At 43.0% G+C, this 17,826-nt stretch overlaps 1 protein-coding gene and 2 long non-coding RNA genes across 3 annotated transcripts; all 3 read right to left on the bottom strand.

The window, feature by feature from the left end:
* Nucleotides 1-1,718: 1,718 nt before the first annotated feature.
* LOC138243155 (uncharacterized) lies at nucleotides 1,719-2,874 on the bottom strand. The gene is made up of 3 exons (XR_011192005.1): nucleotides 2,787-2,874; nucleotides 2,486-2,557; nucleotides 1,719-1,832 (listed from the first exon to the last, which is right to left on the bottom strand). It is a non-coding gene; the product is annotated as an uncharacterized lncRNA (long non-coding RNA).
* Nucleotides 2,875-3,732: 858 nt separating this feature from the next.
* LOC138243157 (uncharacterized) lies at nucleotides 3,733-4,739 on the bottom strand. The gene is made up of 4 exons (XR_011192007.1): nucleotides 4,431-4,739; nucleotides 4,165-4,197; nucleotides 3,937-3,975; nucleotides 3,733-3,835 (listed from the first exon to the last, which is right to left on the bottom strand). It is a non-coding gene; the product is annotated as an uncharacterized lncRNA (long non-coding RNA).
* A 1,307-nt stretch (nucleotides 4,740-6,046) lies between these two features.
* LOC138242674 (scavenger receptor cysteine-rich type 1 protein M130-like) lies at nucleotides 6,047-11,230 on the bottom strand. Its single transcript, XM_069198230.1, has 6 exons — nucleotides 10,891-11,230; nucleotides 9,150-9,455; nucleotides 8,399-8,542; nucleotides 7,617-7,655; nucleotides 7,011-7,325; nucleotides 6,047-6,444 (listed from the first exon to the last, which is right to left on the bottom strand). The coding sequence occupies exons 1-6, from the start codon at nucleotides 11,228-11,230 to the stop codon at nucleotides 6,047-6,049; spliced, it is 1,542 nt and encodes a 513-aa protein (XP_069054331.1).
* Between the last annotated feature and the right edge of the window lie 6,596 nt (nucleotides 11,231-17,826).

The following is a 17,826-nucleotide window of genomic DNA, read 5'->3' as shown; positions in this document are numbered from 1 at the left end:
GGAGTAAACAGAATAGTTGTTACAATACTGTAGTCAAAAGCCTTGAAGTAAGTTAGTGATTTTCCATATAAAATTAGGAAGAATTTATGATTTAGTGCAAATGTGACTTATGCTCATGAAGTACTAATTCTCTAAATACAGTGAGGAAATACTTTGACAGTATTTTCTGGATTTATTATTTCTCCCTGCAGTCAGAAAACACAATTCCTGATCTTGGGGATTCTGAAGCTTTGTTCTGCCCAGATCTCACTCTCTCAGAATTGATTGGCTGCTGATCAAATTAAATCATCTGATTGGCTGGATGTGACAGTAGGTGGGTTTCAATGAGACTCTGATCTATGAGATCTAACCTTGTAGCAGTGCAGTCTCTCAGCCTGTATTGCCTAATATTGATCGGGACAGAGCAGAGTGAAGCCACTGTTACTGCAAAATGCCTGAAGCCCCCTTGTCTTGGATGAGAGTGGCACAGAGATGGATTACTGGGGGTTATCTTCCCATCCCTGAACTACCTCACCCACACTGGCTGTAACCCCATTTACCTAAAGTGATGTCTCCCTCACTGTCCCCCACACCATTGTATTCAAAGGGACTCTCATCAGAGAGGAGTCTCATTGTGAAATGAAGAGCAGGTCAGTAATGGCTCTGTCATTCTGACACAGACTGGCCTGTAAAAGAGCTCTTCTCTTCTGGTTAGTGTTTATTTGCTGGTGTGAAATTAGGTTGAAACTAATTTCTAATGACAAAGGTTAGTGCAGGCTGGTACAGGGCGTACTCATAAGTCTTATTTATAACTCATCTGACACAGTGTCTGGGCTCTGGGGCACAGTTACAGCATCATCGTAGTGCTCTGGAGCCTCTTCTTTAACAGAGGACATCAGCTCTCCTGAACCACACAGAGACAGTTTTACTGTTACATATCAAATTTAAAATACAGGAGACCAGGGAACATGATTATATAATACATTTCAAATTAACTCTATTTTGTTTAAATTAAAATGGTGAATGACAACAGAGTAACTTGTATCAGAACAGAGAGCAATGGTGTGAATCATTGTTAAATATCTGAAGAGAAGCCGGACAATGGCAGCAGAATAACCCAGAGAATAATCCAGACTCAGTGTGATGTTCTGTGCAGTGCACAGAGAGAGTAAAGAGAGTCAGAATCACTGGGATTGGTGCAGGATTTCTCTGTAGGATTGGACTGAAATAACTAACCTGACAAAGCATCTGGGCTCTGAGGTGCAGTTACAGCATCATCATAATACCCTCGGGCCTCTTCTTTCGCAGAGGACATCAGCTCTCCTAAAGCACACAGAGCACAGCTTCACTGTCACACAGCAGAACACATCTCATCTAGAGCACAGGACTCCTGGAGCTCCTCAGATTACACCGATTAACTGAACATCACACTAGAACTAAAATTCCAGACTAAATACAGGAGATCAGGGAACCTGATCTCTAATCCTATTCACTTCCATAATAAATATAAAACTATTCCTATATTTTGACTTATTTTGGCAGAGTGAGATGTGAAACCTATAAATACTGAAGAGGAGCTGGACACTGGCAGCACAGTGACCCAGACTGATAGTGCAGAGCTGAGAGCATAGAGTCAGTTTAATGTGACTGTTGCTGAGTAACTGAAAACCCAGTATTCAGAGTCTGAGATAAAAGAGAGAGTAGAGAATCAGACTCACTGGGATTGGTGCAGGGTTTCTCTTTGGGACTGGGCTGAAATAACCAACCTGACAAAGCGTCTGGACTCTGAGGTACAGTTACAGCATCATCATAGTGCTTTGGGATCTCTTCTTTCAGAGAGGTTATTGAGTCTCCTGAACCACACAGAGACACAGGAAATGTACACTTCAGAACTCTGACTTACTTCACCACAGTGTTGCAATCACTTTTAACATTAATAACACACTGATGTTCATATGAACTGCAAAGTAAGTAAAATGTTTTCCATGTAGTTATAGAAAAGTGCAATTCTAAATGCTTTGTGAGATACAATTATTGCAAAACTCTAGGGTGAGTCTTATAAACAGCCATCAAGAGAATCTTTAATAATTAAGTCAGGATCTTGGTGTTAATATCTCATCTGAAAGGCAGTTTCTATCGCCTTCAGTTTCCCAATCATCATACTGGGACAACAATCCTGAATTCTGCTCCTGAGGGAAATGGTAACTGTTGCATCAACACTAGTTAGAGCTGCATCCTAACTATTCCTTAAAGGTATCCTCTCCCTCTACTGATAAAGTCTAGTTTTGTTTTGTCTTAGCCTCTTTGATCTGTTAAGATCAGACCAGCATTAGGCAACACTGAAGAGCAGAGTTAATAAGGTGTCAAACAACGGAGGTTATATTTGTCAGATTCAGGATTTTCTACACAAGTTCTCTAGATTTCAGCCTGGTTTGGGATGAGAGTGAGTTCTGTACTGCAGATGCCCCACTCACACACTGAGCCCCCTGACTCCATCTCCCCTCACCTGGTACTGGGTCTCCCTCACTGTTCTCTACATCATTGTGTCCAGAGGGCAGCTCATCGGAGAGGAATCTCCCTGTGAACAGGAGGACAGATCAGTAATACCTGCAGCCTCACTGTCCTCTACTGTGTGAGAAGCCAGAGTGTGAAAAGTAACACAGAGTTTGTTTACTCATGTTGACATACCTCTTGAGAAAGAAAACTACTATCTGAAACCAGTGTGGTGAGATATTCTACAAGTGTAAGTCTTCAGATCCTCCTCAGAGGGTGAAGACCAATCACATCTGAAGACTCTCTCCACTCACCTCTCCTGGAAGTGTTGTAGGTTCCCTCTCTGGCCAGTTTGAACTCTATTTGTTCGTAGACAGCATCATGATAGGGGGTGTGTGCTCCCTTAGATAGGGCTGTGTTAGGAAACAAACACTCAGGGTTAACATGCAGAGAGGGGAATATAAGGTATTCAATTCTGTGCTAAATCTTTTCTTGGGCATCTGTGCACATAAATATTATAATTCTACACATCTGCACATTTATGTAGATCTTGATCTTAGATCTTCCACATATCAGATTAGTAATAAGATTAAGACACAGAAGATCATTTTCTTATCTGTGTCCCTCTCCCTCAGGCAGCACTTAATCTTAAATCATATTCCCTCCTGGGAAAAACTAAGGTTGCTGCTGGAAGAGGTGTTAGTGGGGCCAGCAGGGGGTGCTCACCCTGCGGCTCATGTGGGTCCTAATGCCCCAGTGTAGTGACGGGGACACTATACTGTAAACAGGCGCCGTCCTTCGGATGAGACGTAAAACTGAGGTCCTGACTCTCTGTGGTCATTAAAAATCCCAGGGCGTTTCTCGAAAAGAGTAGGGGTGTAACCTCGGCATCCTGGCCACATTTCCCATTGGCCCTTATCAATCATGGCCTCCTAACAATTCCCCTCTATGAATTGGCTTCATCCCTCTGCTCTCCTCCCCACTGATAGCTGGTGTGTGGGGAGCGTTCTGGCGCACTATGGCTGCCGTCGCATCATCCAGGTGGATGCTGCACATTGGTGGTGGTGGAGGGGAGTCCCCATTACCTGTAAAGCGCTTTGAGTGGAGTGTCCAGAAAAGCGCTATATAAGTGTAAGCAATTATTATTATTATTATTTTTATTATCAGTTTCATGAGAGTGAGAGTAGTGACCACCAGAGGTTACTAGTTCCCTCCCTACCTTTCCTCAGCTTCCTGTTGTGGATCAGCTGCCACACTAACAGGGCCAACACCACAAAAAGCAGAGCCCCCAGTGGCAGGAGGACCGGGAGCGAGACGGAGAGGCCTCCCAGCGGCTGTGTCTGGGCTGTTGTCCTGGTGCTGCCTGAGGGAGAGGGACAAAGATAAGAAAATTATATTCTGTGTCTTAATCTTCAATCTCAGTACTGATCTCATCTAGACAGAGATTAGAAACTGGGTATTTACCTGTTTTCTCTGAAGATGTGCTGGTGGAAGTAGGAAGAGCTATAATAAAAGATAAAATGGTTTTTGATGAGAAGATTCACAACAATTCTTCTGTGTTTCTTGACAAAAATTAAACAGAGAGGCCACAGTTTATAGAGAGAGCAGTTCTTCTGAAAATTATGCAATCTGCCAGCAGCATCGTTTAGACAAACTGTAAAGTCTTTTATTCCCTTCTGTCAACTGCATTACCTGTTGTCACTGGATGGCTTTGAGATCCCCAACCTGAAAAAAAAGAAAAGGGATGGGTCAAGATTCAGAGAGCATGAAAGAGAGATGATGAGCCAAGACAAACACACACTGCACTAATATAGAGTATTTAATGGCCATAAGGGCTCATACTAATTGTTTTTCTAATAGGCAGAATTTGTATTTGCCTCTTCATTATTATTTACGTCTGTATTCCTGTACTTAGAGCAGCCCAGAATACCCTGGGACCTCCAGCAGCTCCCACTCACCTGTACAAGTGACCCCAGAGTCCTCCTTGTGCAGACAGTCGCTCTGTCCTAGGGGAGGGTGCCAACAGTCCCACAAGTGGAGCTCACTGCCCCTGCAGTTAACCTCGTCCAGCCAGATGGTGCTGTTCCCTGGTCTGAATGATCCGTTTCCCACTGCGCTCACTGCATCTCCACAGCCCAGCTGTCTGCAGACCACCTGGGCATCCTGTAGGTCCCAGGAGTCGTCACAGACTGTTCCCCAGGAGCCATTGTGATAAACCTCCACCCTCCCAGAGCAGGCACCTCCTCCTCCAACCAGCCTGAGGGGCCAGTGGTCTAGAGAAGAAAACAAAAATGATTAACAGACACAGAGATACAAACCCAACCAGCCTGAGGTGCTAGTAGTCTAGGGAACTAAATAAAACTGATTAACAGACACAGAGACAAACTCCACCAGCCAGTCTATGTTCCTCCTTCCTGGTTTGACACATTTAATAAACATCAAAACAAATACAGCTAGTCTACTGTCTAATTCAGTGCACTGACTGTATTTGTTATTTGTGAAACACAATTTAAGAATTTATTTATTTTATCAAAATACAGACACATTTTGTAAACTCACTTGAACATGTTTCCTGGCCTGAGGCTGTGGAACAGGATTTAAAACTCCGGGACACAGCCTTCTTCTCTTCATCTAAAAGAAGGAAAACCCTGTTAATTTAAGATTAATAACTTTTATACTGGACATTATGACATTAATGAGTATCATGTCAGAATGTGTTAGCTGCAAGTATGAGTACTCGTGCAGTCATTATGTCTTCTTTTTTCTTTCGTATTAGATATTTATTTACTTTAATTTTTAATTTTTGGATTGTGTATATAACAAATATTGATTGCAACTTGAAAATGTTGTGACTGCTAGCTGTAAAGCTACAAAATATGGAAACTGTGCGAATGTCTGAATACATTTGTAAGGCACTTGCATGCATACCACTTGGTAAACCGCTGGATTTAATGTTTCACACACTCTGGGATTAGGGATTAGAAACACTAAAATCTATTCAGGGATCTGATAAAACTAAAATTCATCACTTTTGATAAGTGACAGCTCACCTTATTTCATAATTAGCAGATTGTTCAGTCTCAGAATTGGTAAATACTGTAATCAGTAATGGGCAAGGCTAAACAGATATTGTGTAACTCAAGATAAACACCACACATACAGAACATTATTTGCTAGGGATAAGCAATATGAAATCACTTTTACACTTTTACAACTATTGCTCTTTGGCAATCGCTACCTGTTGTATACAGATCGAACATCAATGATCGAACATTCTCTTCAATGAAGACATTTAAAATTCCTTTGAAACTCAAAATATTTCATTTGTTTTTTTCTTTGATAATAATGACAAGCATGTTAGTCTCAAACATCATTTTTAGATTGTAATAAAAGCCACTAGGAACAGTTTTTGTGAAACTAATCAATTGTCGATGTGATTATGTGTTCCTCCCTGTTTTGTGCAGATTTATGTCAAATTAGCTTCTGGGCCATCCCATCATAATCCTAACCTTCACAATGTTACTGTCCACAACAGACTGTGGTCAAATACAGCAAACACTGGGCTGTCTGTAGTCTAGTCATGATCTCCTTCCCCTTCACCCTCTCCTTCATACACACACACATCCAGCCCCTGACGACCCTCTGACAGGTGGAAGAGGGAGTCCTTACCTGAGCAGGTGATCAGAGCCACTTTAGAGTCTGTGCACTGGGTATGATTCCAGGCTGAGGAGGGGCAGTGCCACAGCGTGGAGTCGTGAGGGCGGCATTTAAATTCATCAAGCCAGTAAGGAGCGGAGTCCCGTCTGGGGGCTGAATCGATGAAATGCCCACTCTTCCCACAGTTTAGCTCCTGACAGATTAGACTCACTGTGTCCTCACTCATGCTATTTGAGCACACGTTGCCCCAGGTGCCATTGTAGAAAACCTCCAACTGACCAGAACAGCCCTCGGCCAGTCGCAGCTCCTTGAACTCTGGGGACACACAAGTGGACAGACTGAGAGAACCCTGCTCTGAACTGATACAGACTTTCTAGATTAATCACCTCAGATAGAAACAGTGTGTCTGCTAACTACTGTGACATTAGATTATCATGATCTTTTTTCCCCAAATCATATTAATGTAATAGAATGGAATGTTGTTTTTCAGTAAAAAACAATGCAATGGTGACATTTTTTTAAATTAGTGCCAACATCAGTTTGTACATTTTCTGTTAATTACAATCCAAATTGAGAATCTTTTATTTTTTATTTTAAGACTTGCATCATCCAGGTAGATGCTGTACATTGGTGATGGTGGAGGGGAGTCCCCATTACCCGTAAAGCGCTTTGAGTGGAGTGTCCAGAAAAACGCGATGTAATTGTAATCTGTAAGCAATTATTATTATTAATTATTATTAAGCACTCTATTACAATTACAATACTATTTGTTTTCACATTACTGTCCCTGTTCTTGTCTTGAACTGGGGATACTGTACTTGCTCCTGGCAGTGAACAAGCTGTTGTATGAACACAGTCCTGGTGTGACTGGAGACCTGTACCTGAACACACCACTCCCACGTCCTCCTTGTGTCCACAGTCATGCTGTCCCCACCCTGCTGAGGGACACTCCCACAGAGACGACTCATTCCCCAGACAGCCCACCTCGTCCAGCCAGATGGGTCCAGTTCCCTGGCTAAAGGAGGCCGGCACTGGGGCACTGAGGGTCGTCCCACATTGGAGCTGCCTGCACACCACCTGAGAGTCTGCCAGGTCCCAGGAGTCATCGCAGACTGTCCCCCAGGATCCATTGTGATAAACCTCTAGCCTCCCAGCACAGTCACTTCCTCCTCCAACTAGCCTGAGGGAGTGCTGGTCTAGGAGCAGAGAGTCAGAGGTCAGTGCAGTAGATCTAAGAGATCACTATGACCTCTAGTGGGAGATAATTTGCTGAACATCACCTAAGGGGCACCAGATGCAGTGCAAGTAGCTTTTACGTCCTGCTGTCTCACAGAACCTGACTGTGTGTGTTAGAGAGATTGAGTGGGACAGTGTTGAAAACCTCCACACACACCTGCTGCCTCACACAACCACAGTCTGAGATGAGTAACAGAGATGCCAACACACACTGAGAGCCCTTGAGATACAGAACAAGGACCAGTTCATACCTGGTGTTACTGAGGAAGGAACAGAGGAAGATGGGATACCTATCAAACACACAGAGAGAGAAAGCGGAGTGTGAGCTGTGTGTGAGAGGAGCAATTTAACACCAGCGATGAAACTACAATTAAAACAGCACTGACTAATGACAAAATCATTCTCACTTTACCATTTCCAAGTGAATCGTTGCTACTTTTGGATTCTGTAAAAGAGAAGAAAGGAGCTCATTAATGTCCACAGGATTGATCTTTCACCAGTGGAGTGTCAGTTGTGTGTGTGTCACAAATTCTCACTTTCTCTGTTGTGCAGTACCCTCCTTACGTACGCTCTGGGTTACTTAATGGATTAATTGCAGATATCAGGCAATTACATTTAATATCATATATATATATAATTTAATTACAGTATACTGAGTTCCAGGACATTCTTTCATCGGTGATCTGAATAACAAATATACATGTGATTTTTACTGTATTTTTAGTGAAAATACACTGAAATGCATTAACAAATAACATTTGGGCATCTGGCTGTATGTAACAGAGCAGTTATTTGGTCAATCGTGAAGACAGTGTGCTGCTGTGTGTAAACACATGATTTTTAAACACATGATTCTCACCAGAGCAGATGACCCCTGCATCCTGTCCATGAGAGCACCCTGCTCTCCCCCATGAAGAGACAGTGCAGTGTGAGAGACGGCTCTCGTTCCCCCTGCACTCAAACACATCAGCTCTTACTGGTCCACTGCCCTGTCCAAACCAGGCCTGTCCTGGAGCTGCTACAGCCTCCCCACAGCCCAGCTGCTGGCAGAGAACAGTGGCATCTCTCAGGTCCCAGTACAGGTCACACACTGTCCCCCAGTCCTTGAAGAGCCACTGTAACTCCACTCGGCCAGAGCAGGAGTCAGAGCCGTTCACCAGCCTGAACTCTGTGTATCCTGCACACCGGACAAAGGGAGAGAGAGCAGACACAGTGTCATGACACAAAAAAATCCTGCAACATCTAGCAGTTATCCACAACTCTGCCTTCAAGTATACAGTAAACCCTCAACATAATACCACAGATGAATGGAACTCTAGAGCTCTTCACTGATTAAATCCACAGTACTGACTCAGACAGAGTTATACTAACACTGATGAATGAGGCTTATTCAACTCTTTACTAATTAAAAAGCTGTGTGAATTCAAGGGCAGAACAGAGCAGGTCTAAGTTATTTCTGTTTTTCTTTTAAAGAACAAATCTAAACCATTTTACATATAATTACCATTAGTCAGCCTTCATTTTACACTTCAAGAAAAAAAACTGGATGAGACACTCAGAGCCACTGTATCAAAAGACACAGGGCTGCTGCCCCTGCTGTATTGGCATTGAGTCAAGGGAGGGGTTATAGAGCAAAGATTACTGGAAAGGACATGCTTCAGATTTATGTTGCAGTGAGCAGGTGACTGGCAGGAGTTGAGTGTTGTCTGTCTTTCCTAAACTTCTCTTATTTCAATTAGGAACTACATTAAAAAAATAAAAGGAATCAATTATCCTGCTCTTACCAAAACATACCAGTCCCACGTTGTTCTCAAGAGGGCAGTTCTGTGATTTTGTGGATGACTTTGGACAGGAGAAAACCTGAGATTCGTTGCCCTGGCACTGGAATTCCTCTGTCCAGACCTGTCCCCCCCCTTTCCCGAAATGACCCCCCTTCAGCATCTGTGAGGGAATCCCACAGCCCAGCTGTCGACAGACAACTTCTGCGTCCTGCCAGTCAAAGTCAGAGTCACACACTGAGCCCCAGGTCTCTCCGTGCTGCACTTCCACTCTTCCAGAGCAGAGATTACTGCCTCCAACCAGTCTGACCCCTCGATGAGCTGGAATATCAGAACAATAACAGAGATCACTGTCCCTGACCAGTATGACCCCTTACACACACTCTAGAAAAGACCAGGACTGTCACAGCCTGGCACTACTGGAGCAGGACTGTCTGACCTGGACATTAACAGACAATGTGGACATGACCGGGAATGTGTTTCTTCACATGAAAGCAGATCTCAGTGAAAGACTCACAGTAATTTAATTCAGCGCTATTTACACACACCTGGGTCTAGCAGCCAGCTCCTGGCTATAGTGCATTGCAAGAAAATTCAGGAACATCGGATCTCCATAGAGGCCTTTAAAGGATCTTAAAGTGCCAATCTTTAAACATTAATTAACATTAACATTACGTTCAACCCAACCTATTTTCCAATTTGACAGAGGAAGTAAGAGGTTAGACGTAAAATCTTCAATAGAAAAATAATTGAACAACTGGACTGAGCCAACAGAACATGATCTTGTTCATTTCTATTTATATACAATTCAGTATTGAGAGCTCATTGCACAAATCAATGCTGTGCTCATTTGTATCAGACTGACAGTTACTCAATCACCAAGAGTCTGTCCCTGGGCCAGCTGATACAGCACCTGAACACACAACACACTGCAGCACCAAGCTCTAGAACACAGAGTCCAAAATATCATGAAAACACATTAAAACACACCTTAAACTGACCAGATCACTGACACTGGCACTGAAAAACCATTAAAACACACCTGATATTGACCAGATCCACTGACACCTGGAGAGAAGGCAAATCACCCCACAGCACACCAGAACCCCAGCATACTCTTGCCTCTCCAGTATTAAAACAGTAAGGGCAGACAGAGAACTAAATATAGACTCACTGACCACACTCTGGCTGTTTAAACTGACCGACACCCAATGTCCAGGACAGACAAGGTGAACTACAGGCTCAGAATGACAGACAGAGACACTTCCAGTTATCCTGCTGTACAAACACATGTATGAGAAAGGAGAGTTTTCCCAAACTGAAGAGTCATGTGCTGAATTTACACTTTGTCCTTCATATACTGTAGTTATAGAATATAATTATCAGTAAATTATATCTTATGTAAGACATATATGTATTGCTTATATTTATAAATACTATATGATTTGTGTTTTATAGGATTTATTTTTATGTTTATTAAGAATATTCCTTGCTAATAGTAAACAGTGAGAGAGAGGGAGGAATAACTGAAAGGAAAAAGTAAGTGAGAGGTGATTGATAATTTATATGGTTTGGATTTATAAATAAAGGCACACAGTGACAGTGTGGAGTGTTCTCAGTGAGCAAGTCTCAGCAGGACAGGAGCAGTGAGAATGGAAGGATGGACCGATGGATCATGATGACAGACTCTAGATCAGTGAAGGAGTTTTAATTGTCCTCAGTGCTGGAGACAGTCTGTATCTCCTACCTGAACAGATCACTCCAGCATCAGATTTATGAGAAGGGGCATAGTGTTTCACTTCAGTGGTTCTGCAGTGCCTCAGCGCAGACTCTGAACCTCTGCAGGAGACCAAGCCCAGCAGGACTGATCCAGACCCTGGTCCGAAGTGAGATCCTCCTGGTGCTGAAATAGCAGATCCACAACCTAGCTGTCTGCACACCACTGTAGCATCATCCAGATCCCAGATAATACTGCGAACTGCCCCCCACTCTCCTTTATAATGAATCTCAACTGTCCCCTCACAGGGACTGGCACCATTAACAAGCCTCACATCAGCACTGCCTGTGGAGAGAGAGAAAAATACCATGTGTACAGGATATTTTGTATATTTATACTGCACATACTCAAAATATGTCAGACATTAAAATTTTCTTTAACCTGTTTGACTGGATTGCTAGTCCATCTTCCTGTGAACTAAAAACTGGGGACACACAGAAGGTGGAACACAGAAAGTCTAATATCATTTCAGACTCACAATATGTGTGAGATAGTAGATAATCTACTAGCACAGTGACTATAGGAGGGGAGAGATTCTGGAGAGTCTAGCAGCACAGTGACTGTGTCACATAACACCAGGCTACGGGAGGTAGGACCCTGTGCGTGGCAATTCAGGTATCTGTGGTTCAGTGCTGAAATGAGGGACGAAGACATGGTCTTGGGCAAAAGCTAGGAGGTCAAAAAGCCTGGAAGGTTCCGAGAACCAAAGGTACAAAAACAGGAGGTGAAGTCATAGTCGAGGACAAAAGGGTCAAAAGCCAGGAAGGTTCCGGGAAGAATTGCCGGGAGAGTAGAAATCACAAGACTAGGACTGGGAATATACAAGTACGGAGCTCAGGGAGGAGACCTCAATCGTAAGCGAGGAAAAGAAGACAAGTGTGGGTTTAAGTAGTGCTGAGTTAATTGGTGCGTGGGCGTTTAGGGAGAGTAGAGCTCGTGGAAATGTGGGAGCACTTGCATGCCTGCGTGCGATTCGTGACAGACTGTGTGTGAGATACTGGAGAGTCAAGCAGCACAGTGACTATGTGTGAAAGATACTGGAGAGTCTGCCAGTACAGTGACCGTATGTGAGATACTAGAGAGTCTACCAGCACTCTAACTGTGTGTAAGATACAAGCAGAATAATGACTGTGTGTGAGATACTGGAGAGTAAACAGCTTTATGATATGAGTAGTATCTGGGTCAGGTTAGAGATTTAAACACTAACAAGTCACCTTAGTTTGAATAGTGTGCTTTGAATACGAGAGATTCTCAGTAGTAATTCATCTTCAGTGTGCAATATGTAATATTGCTTCCATTATACATCAAAACACATTAACAGGCGTTTTACAGTTATACAGTATTTTCTCTGAAAATATTAAATATATCAATACTTTGCTTTTAGCCTTTACCTGCCAGGATCTTAATACTAAGTTCATACACTGCACATTCCTTACGTACAAATTGTGTTTATTTTTTTCTGCTTATCCACTGTGTTTTGAAGTTGTTTCTGAGTCATTCTGATAAGTAATTATAAATTGAAGCCCTAGAAAATTTAGTAGGATAATATTATAAACCCTTTAGTAAAAGCAATTGTAAAGTTGTGCTGAGTTGTGCTATTTGCCTTCCAAATTACACAACAAGTCAGATGTTTTCTTGATATGTGTTAAATTTAGATTTCAAACTAAATTAATTGTGATTCAGTATATTATATGAAAAATAATATTTAGACTCCTAATAGTCTAAATTTATTATTTTGTAGAATAGGTTTGTTGACTGGATTTTGGAAAGAAGGAGGGTCTTTATAGGAGATGTTTAGGGTTTGAGGTGAATTTTTTTACTTTGTAATTCTTTTTAAAAAGAGGGCAATATGTCAGCTGAAGTTGGAGTGAGAACTGTGATTCTCACTGAAGAGAGGAAAGGATGCCAAAGAAGTCAGCCTGAGACAATCTCTCAAGGAAAGTTTTTACAGAAGGACCTGTGTGTCTCGGTAGAGAAAGTGAATTGTTTAATTCTGCCCACATTTATTTTCACTTTTGTCTGTCTACTCAGCCTGCTTTACTCAGACATCTTGGTTTCAGTCTCCTTCTACCAGATCAGTGCAGCAGGCATCAAAATATATGTATTTAGTTAAACTAATAAAAAAAGATCAAGTAGACCAAATGACTCCTACCTGAGCAAAGCAGGGACACTTCCTGTCCATCACTACAGTTGACTGTCTTTGGAGAACTGCAGTTCACAAGATGAGTCTCATCCCCAGAGCACTGAATACCTGTCAGACACACAGCACTGTCACTGTCCCATACAGAGAGGAGTTATAGACTTGTACTGCAGAGCACGGAATACCTGTCAGACACACAGCACTGTCACTGTCCCATACAGAGAGGAGTTATAGACTTGTACTGCAGAGCACTGAATACCTGTCAGACACACAGCACTGTCACTGTCCCATACAGAGAGGAGTTAAAGACTTGTACTGCAGAGCACGGAATAACTGTCAGACACACAGCACTGTCACTGTCCCATACAGAAAGGAGTTATAGACTTGTACTGCAGAGCACTGAATACCTGTCAGACACACAGCACTGTCACTGTCCCATACAGAGAGGAGTTATAGACTTGTACTGCAGAGCACTGAATACCTGTCAGACACACAGCACTGTCACTGTCCCATACAGAGAGGAGTTATAGACTTGTACTGCAGAGCACTGAATACCTGTCAGACACAGTGCACTGTCACTGTCCCATACAGAGAGGAGTTATAGACTTGTACTACAGAGCACTGAATACCTGTCAGACACACAGCACTGTCGCCTGTCCCATACACAGAGGGGAAATACATTTCCACTACAGATCCACAGCCCAGCTGTCTGCAGACCACAGAGGCCTCTCTGTAGCCCCAAGAGTCCTGGAGGAGTGTCCCCCAGGTCCTGTTGTAGTGAACCTCCACCCGGCCATCACAATGACTCCCTCCTCCTGACAGCCGGACTCCACCATCTAGAGCTGACAGGGATGAATCTAAAAAAACAATAATCATGAGTATTTTCAGACACAGATCAGTAAAGCTAAACAAACTCACAGTGGGGTTATCAGGTATTTTATTTGGTAAAATTAACTTGTTACCCCACAGCTTATTATGTCCGATCATAGTGTTTTAAAAATAGTCATAATATTTTTTTAATATTCTTGCTTGAGACGTTTGCTAGGGTGTGAAATTCTAATATAACACTTACTCTCTCTTCTAATAATGTAATTATTACATATAATAATATATAAATATTCACTGGCTGATGACAACTGTGCACATCTTTTCTTTTCACCCTCCTTCACCTGGAAATAGCAGCTGAGTAGTGTCCTATAGAACAGCATGAATGTGGGTAATGGAAGCTAAATAGAAAGCAGATGTGGATGGATAACGTGGATGAATCTTGGGAACACTGTTGTGCTGGAGCTCTGTGGAGATGAGAGAGGATTATGGGAACAGAGGCCAGAGAGAAAGGTGATCATGGTTGTGCTGTGGACTGTGGGAAAGACAGCTGGGTGAGAGGTGGCAACTGATGTGCTGGAGCTCTTTGGAGGTTAGCCAAGTTTGAAAAGTGATTAATATTTAGTGATTTAGATTGCTTTTACTGGCATTTTGAACAGTTGGTCTGATATGGCTGGCTTGGAGACCAACACCATGTAAATGGATTTGGTTGCTTTACGAGCAAATGGGAGAAATTTGGATTTGACATCCTACTGATCTGTTATTTAAAGGTTTCTTAATTCTGAAAAAGTGAATATGCATTGATTCTTACTAGAACAAATGACTCCAGCATCCTGCCCATGAGAGCAAGCAGCTCTGCCCCATGAAGAGACAGCACACCAGGAGAGATGAGTCTCATTGCCCCAGCACTCAAACACATCAACCCCTCTTGATCCACTGCCTTGTCCAAACCAGGCCTGTCCTGGAACTGCTACAGCCTCCCCACAGCCCAGCTGCTGGCAGAGAACAGTGGCGTCTCTCAGGTCCCAGTACTGGTCACACACTGTCCTGTATTCACCGCGGTACTGCAGCTCCACCCGGCCAGAACAGGAGTCAGGGCCGCCCACCAGCCTGTAGCCACTGTATTCTGCAGACAGGACAGGCGAGTCAGGAGCCAAAGAGCATTAATACTACTCTAGTCTTTATACAAAAGGCAGGGGAGTCAGGAGCTGTACAGTATGAAATGTTATAAAGGTTGATTTTACAGGGGGTAGATTGTACAACAAACGTCTCATACATACGCATAATTATTGAATATTTAACTTCAAAACACAAGACCAATTATCTATTGCACTGTGAGAAATAAAAATGAATCATGAAATGTGGAAATCACATGACCACAAGACCACTGCCTGCTGCAGCTCACTGACTGATCCAAAGAAATTAGTTTTGGGGCTCAATATACAGTGCTCTGAAATGCAAAATACAAGCATATTAAACCTATGCAAATTAAAATGTTTAAAAAGTAATGAAATACTTTCTAAAATGCAAGGACATGCAAACCAAAAAATCAGGACTTTAGACCATTTTTTCCTTTGATATTTAATTAAACTAGATGATGACACAGCAGAAAACACAATGCTCTCAAGGATTAGTGGGAAAGCTATGAGGAAGAAAACTAATTAGCCCACACTGCTCAGAATGTGATATTGAAGAGTTTATACAACTGGGGATCAGTACAAACAGCAGTGCTCTCACCTGTACAGACCAGGCTGATGTCACTGTTGTGAGTGCAGCTCTGGTGCTCCCTGGTTGAGGTGGGACAGTCGTGGATTCTGGTCTCATTTCCCTGACACTGGATCTCCTCTGTCCTGATCAGCCCCTGTCCCTCTCCGAAATGAGCCCCTCTCAGCAGCTCTGCCGGAAAACCGCAGTCTAGTTGGCGGCAGACCACCTCCGCATCCTTCATGTCAAAGTCGGCCTCACAGATTGTACTCCAGGATTTCCCTCGCAGAACCTCGACTCTGCCAGAGCAGAGACTCCTGCCTCCTATTAACCGCACTCCTGACATGTCACAAAACATTTGTACACATTTTAACAGTATTAGAGCACATTAACAGTGTGTATAATACAGTATGTCAAAGTAAAATAAAATCAGATAAATTATATTCTTTAGATTACCTGTATTAAATAATTGTAATATTCAATTTAAAATATCTTAAAATTATAATTTGCATTTAATCTAAACGTTTCTGAAGTATTAATATGCTCAGACACGTTAGGAAAAAAAGGAAAAATGAGAAACTCAGTTTCGAACTTAATGTAAAGGGGGCAATAATACAGCAGGGAGGAGGTGCCGAAGGACGGTGAGAAAATCACACTGCACTGAGGCCTTAAAAGAGAATAAAGGAGGACTGACATCTAGACAGTCAGCAGACGCAGCTCCTGGAGTCTCAACAACAGTCAGAGAAACTGAAGCCTCATGAACATTTACGAATCATTTAAACTACATCACTCATAGAGCCCAGAGAACAGTACTGTCACAGCCTGGCATTGCTGGAGCAGGACTGTCTGACCTGGCACTGACAGACACTCTGAACAAGACCAGGACTGTCACAGCCTGGCACTGCTGGAGCAGGACTGTCTGACCTGGGCACTGACAGCTACTCTAGACAACACCAGGACTCTCACAGCCTGGCACTGCTGGAGCAGGACTGTCTGACCTGGGCACTGACAGACACTCTGGACAAGACCAGGACTGTCACAGCCTGGCACTGCTGGAGCAGGACTGTCTGACCTGGCACTGACAGACACTCTGGACAAGACCAGGACTGTCAGAGCCTGGCACTGCTGGAGCAGGACTGTCTGACCTGCGCACTGATTAAACAACAAACCTGAAATTATTGAATTACCCTAATGAGCCCAGAACTGTACTAGTTCATTTTTATTTATATCCAATGTTGTGCTGAGATCTCATCTCTCAATTAAATCTGAGCTCTTCTGATCTAGGCTGACAGAGACAGAGAGAGAGAATCAGCCCCTGGGCCAACTGCTACTGCTACTAGAGTGTTCTGTCTGTGCTTGTACCTCTGATCTCCACACAGGTAGAGAGACACAAAGTGACAGTGAGGAGTGTTATCACAGCTCTCAGCAGGACAAGAACAGTGGGAATGGGAGGATGGACTGATTGACCCTGATGATGGACTCTAGATCAGTGGAGGAGTTGTAATTGTACTCAGTGCTGGAGACTGGAGAGAGTTAGACTCCTGTCTGACACCTCACTCCAGCACCATCAACATTTCTGAAACATCAGTCTTACCTACCTGAACATCTCACTCCAGCATCTCTAGTGTGAGCTAAATTATAGTGTTTCACATCTTGTTTTCCACAGCCTCTCAAAAAAGACTCTGACCCACTACAGGACATCAAACTCAGCAGGACTGATCCAGACCCTGGTCCAAAGTGAGCTCCATTTGGTGCTGAAAAAGCAGATCCACAGCCCAGCTGTCTGCACACCACCGTAGCGTCATCCAGATCCCAGCTTAAGTCGTTAACTGTCCCCCACTCTCCATCATGATACACTTCCACTGTCCCCTGACAGGGACTGGCACCATTCACTAGTCTCACATCAGAACTGCCTGGAAACAGAGAAAATAATATTTCCATGTCTGAAGGAAAAATTCTTTATATGTATATATACATACTGAAAATATTTTAGTTACTTCAGTTTTACTTGAAGTGCTTGATGGATTGATACTCCATTTCCCTGTGAACTAGAAACAGGGGACACGCAGAAAGTGAAACACAGAAAGCCTATTGTCCATTAAGTCAACTGCTATAAAACACAGAAAGTCCACTATCTGCCATTCAGATCCTTACTTTGTGTAAGATAGTGGAGAGTCTACCAGCACAGTGACTGTGTGTGAGTTACCAGAGAGTCTACCAGCACAGTGACTGAGTGT

This window comes from Lepisosteus oculatus, chromosome 14 (assembly GCF_040954835.1).
Source record: "Lepisosteus oculatus isolate fLepOcu1 chromosome 14, fLepOcu1.hap2, whole genome shotgun sequence".
NCBI classification, from domain to species: Eukaryota; Metazoa; Chordata; class Actinopteri; order Semionotiformes; family Lepisosteidae; genus Lepisosteus; species Lepisosteus oculatus.
This window is presented reverse-complemented; position numbering and strand designations above follow the sequence as displayed.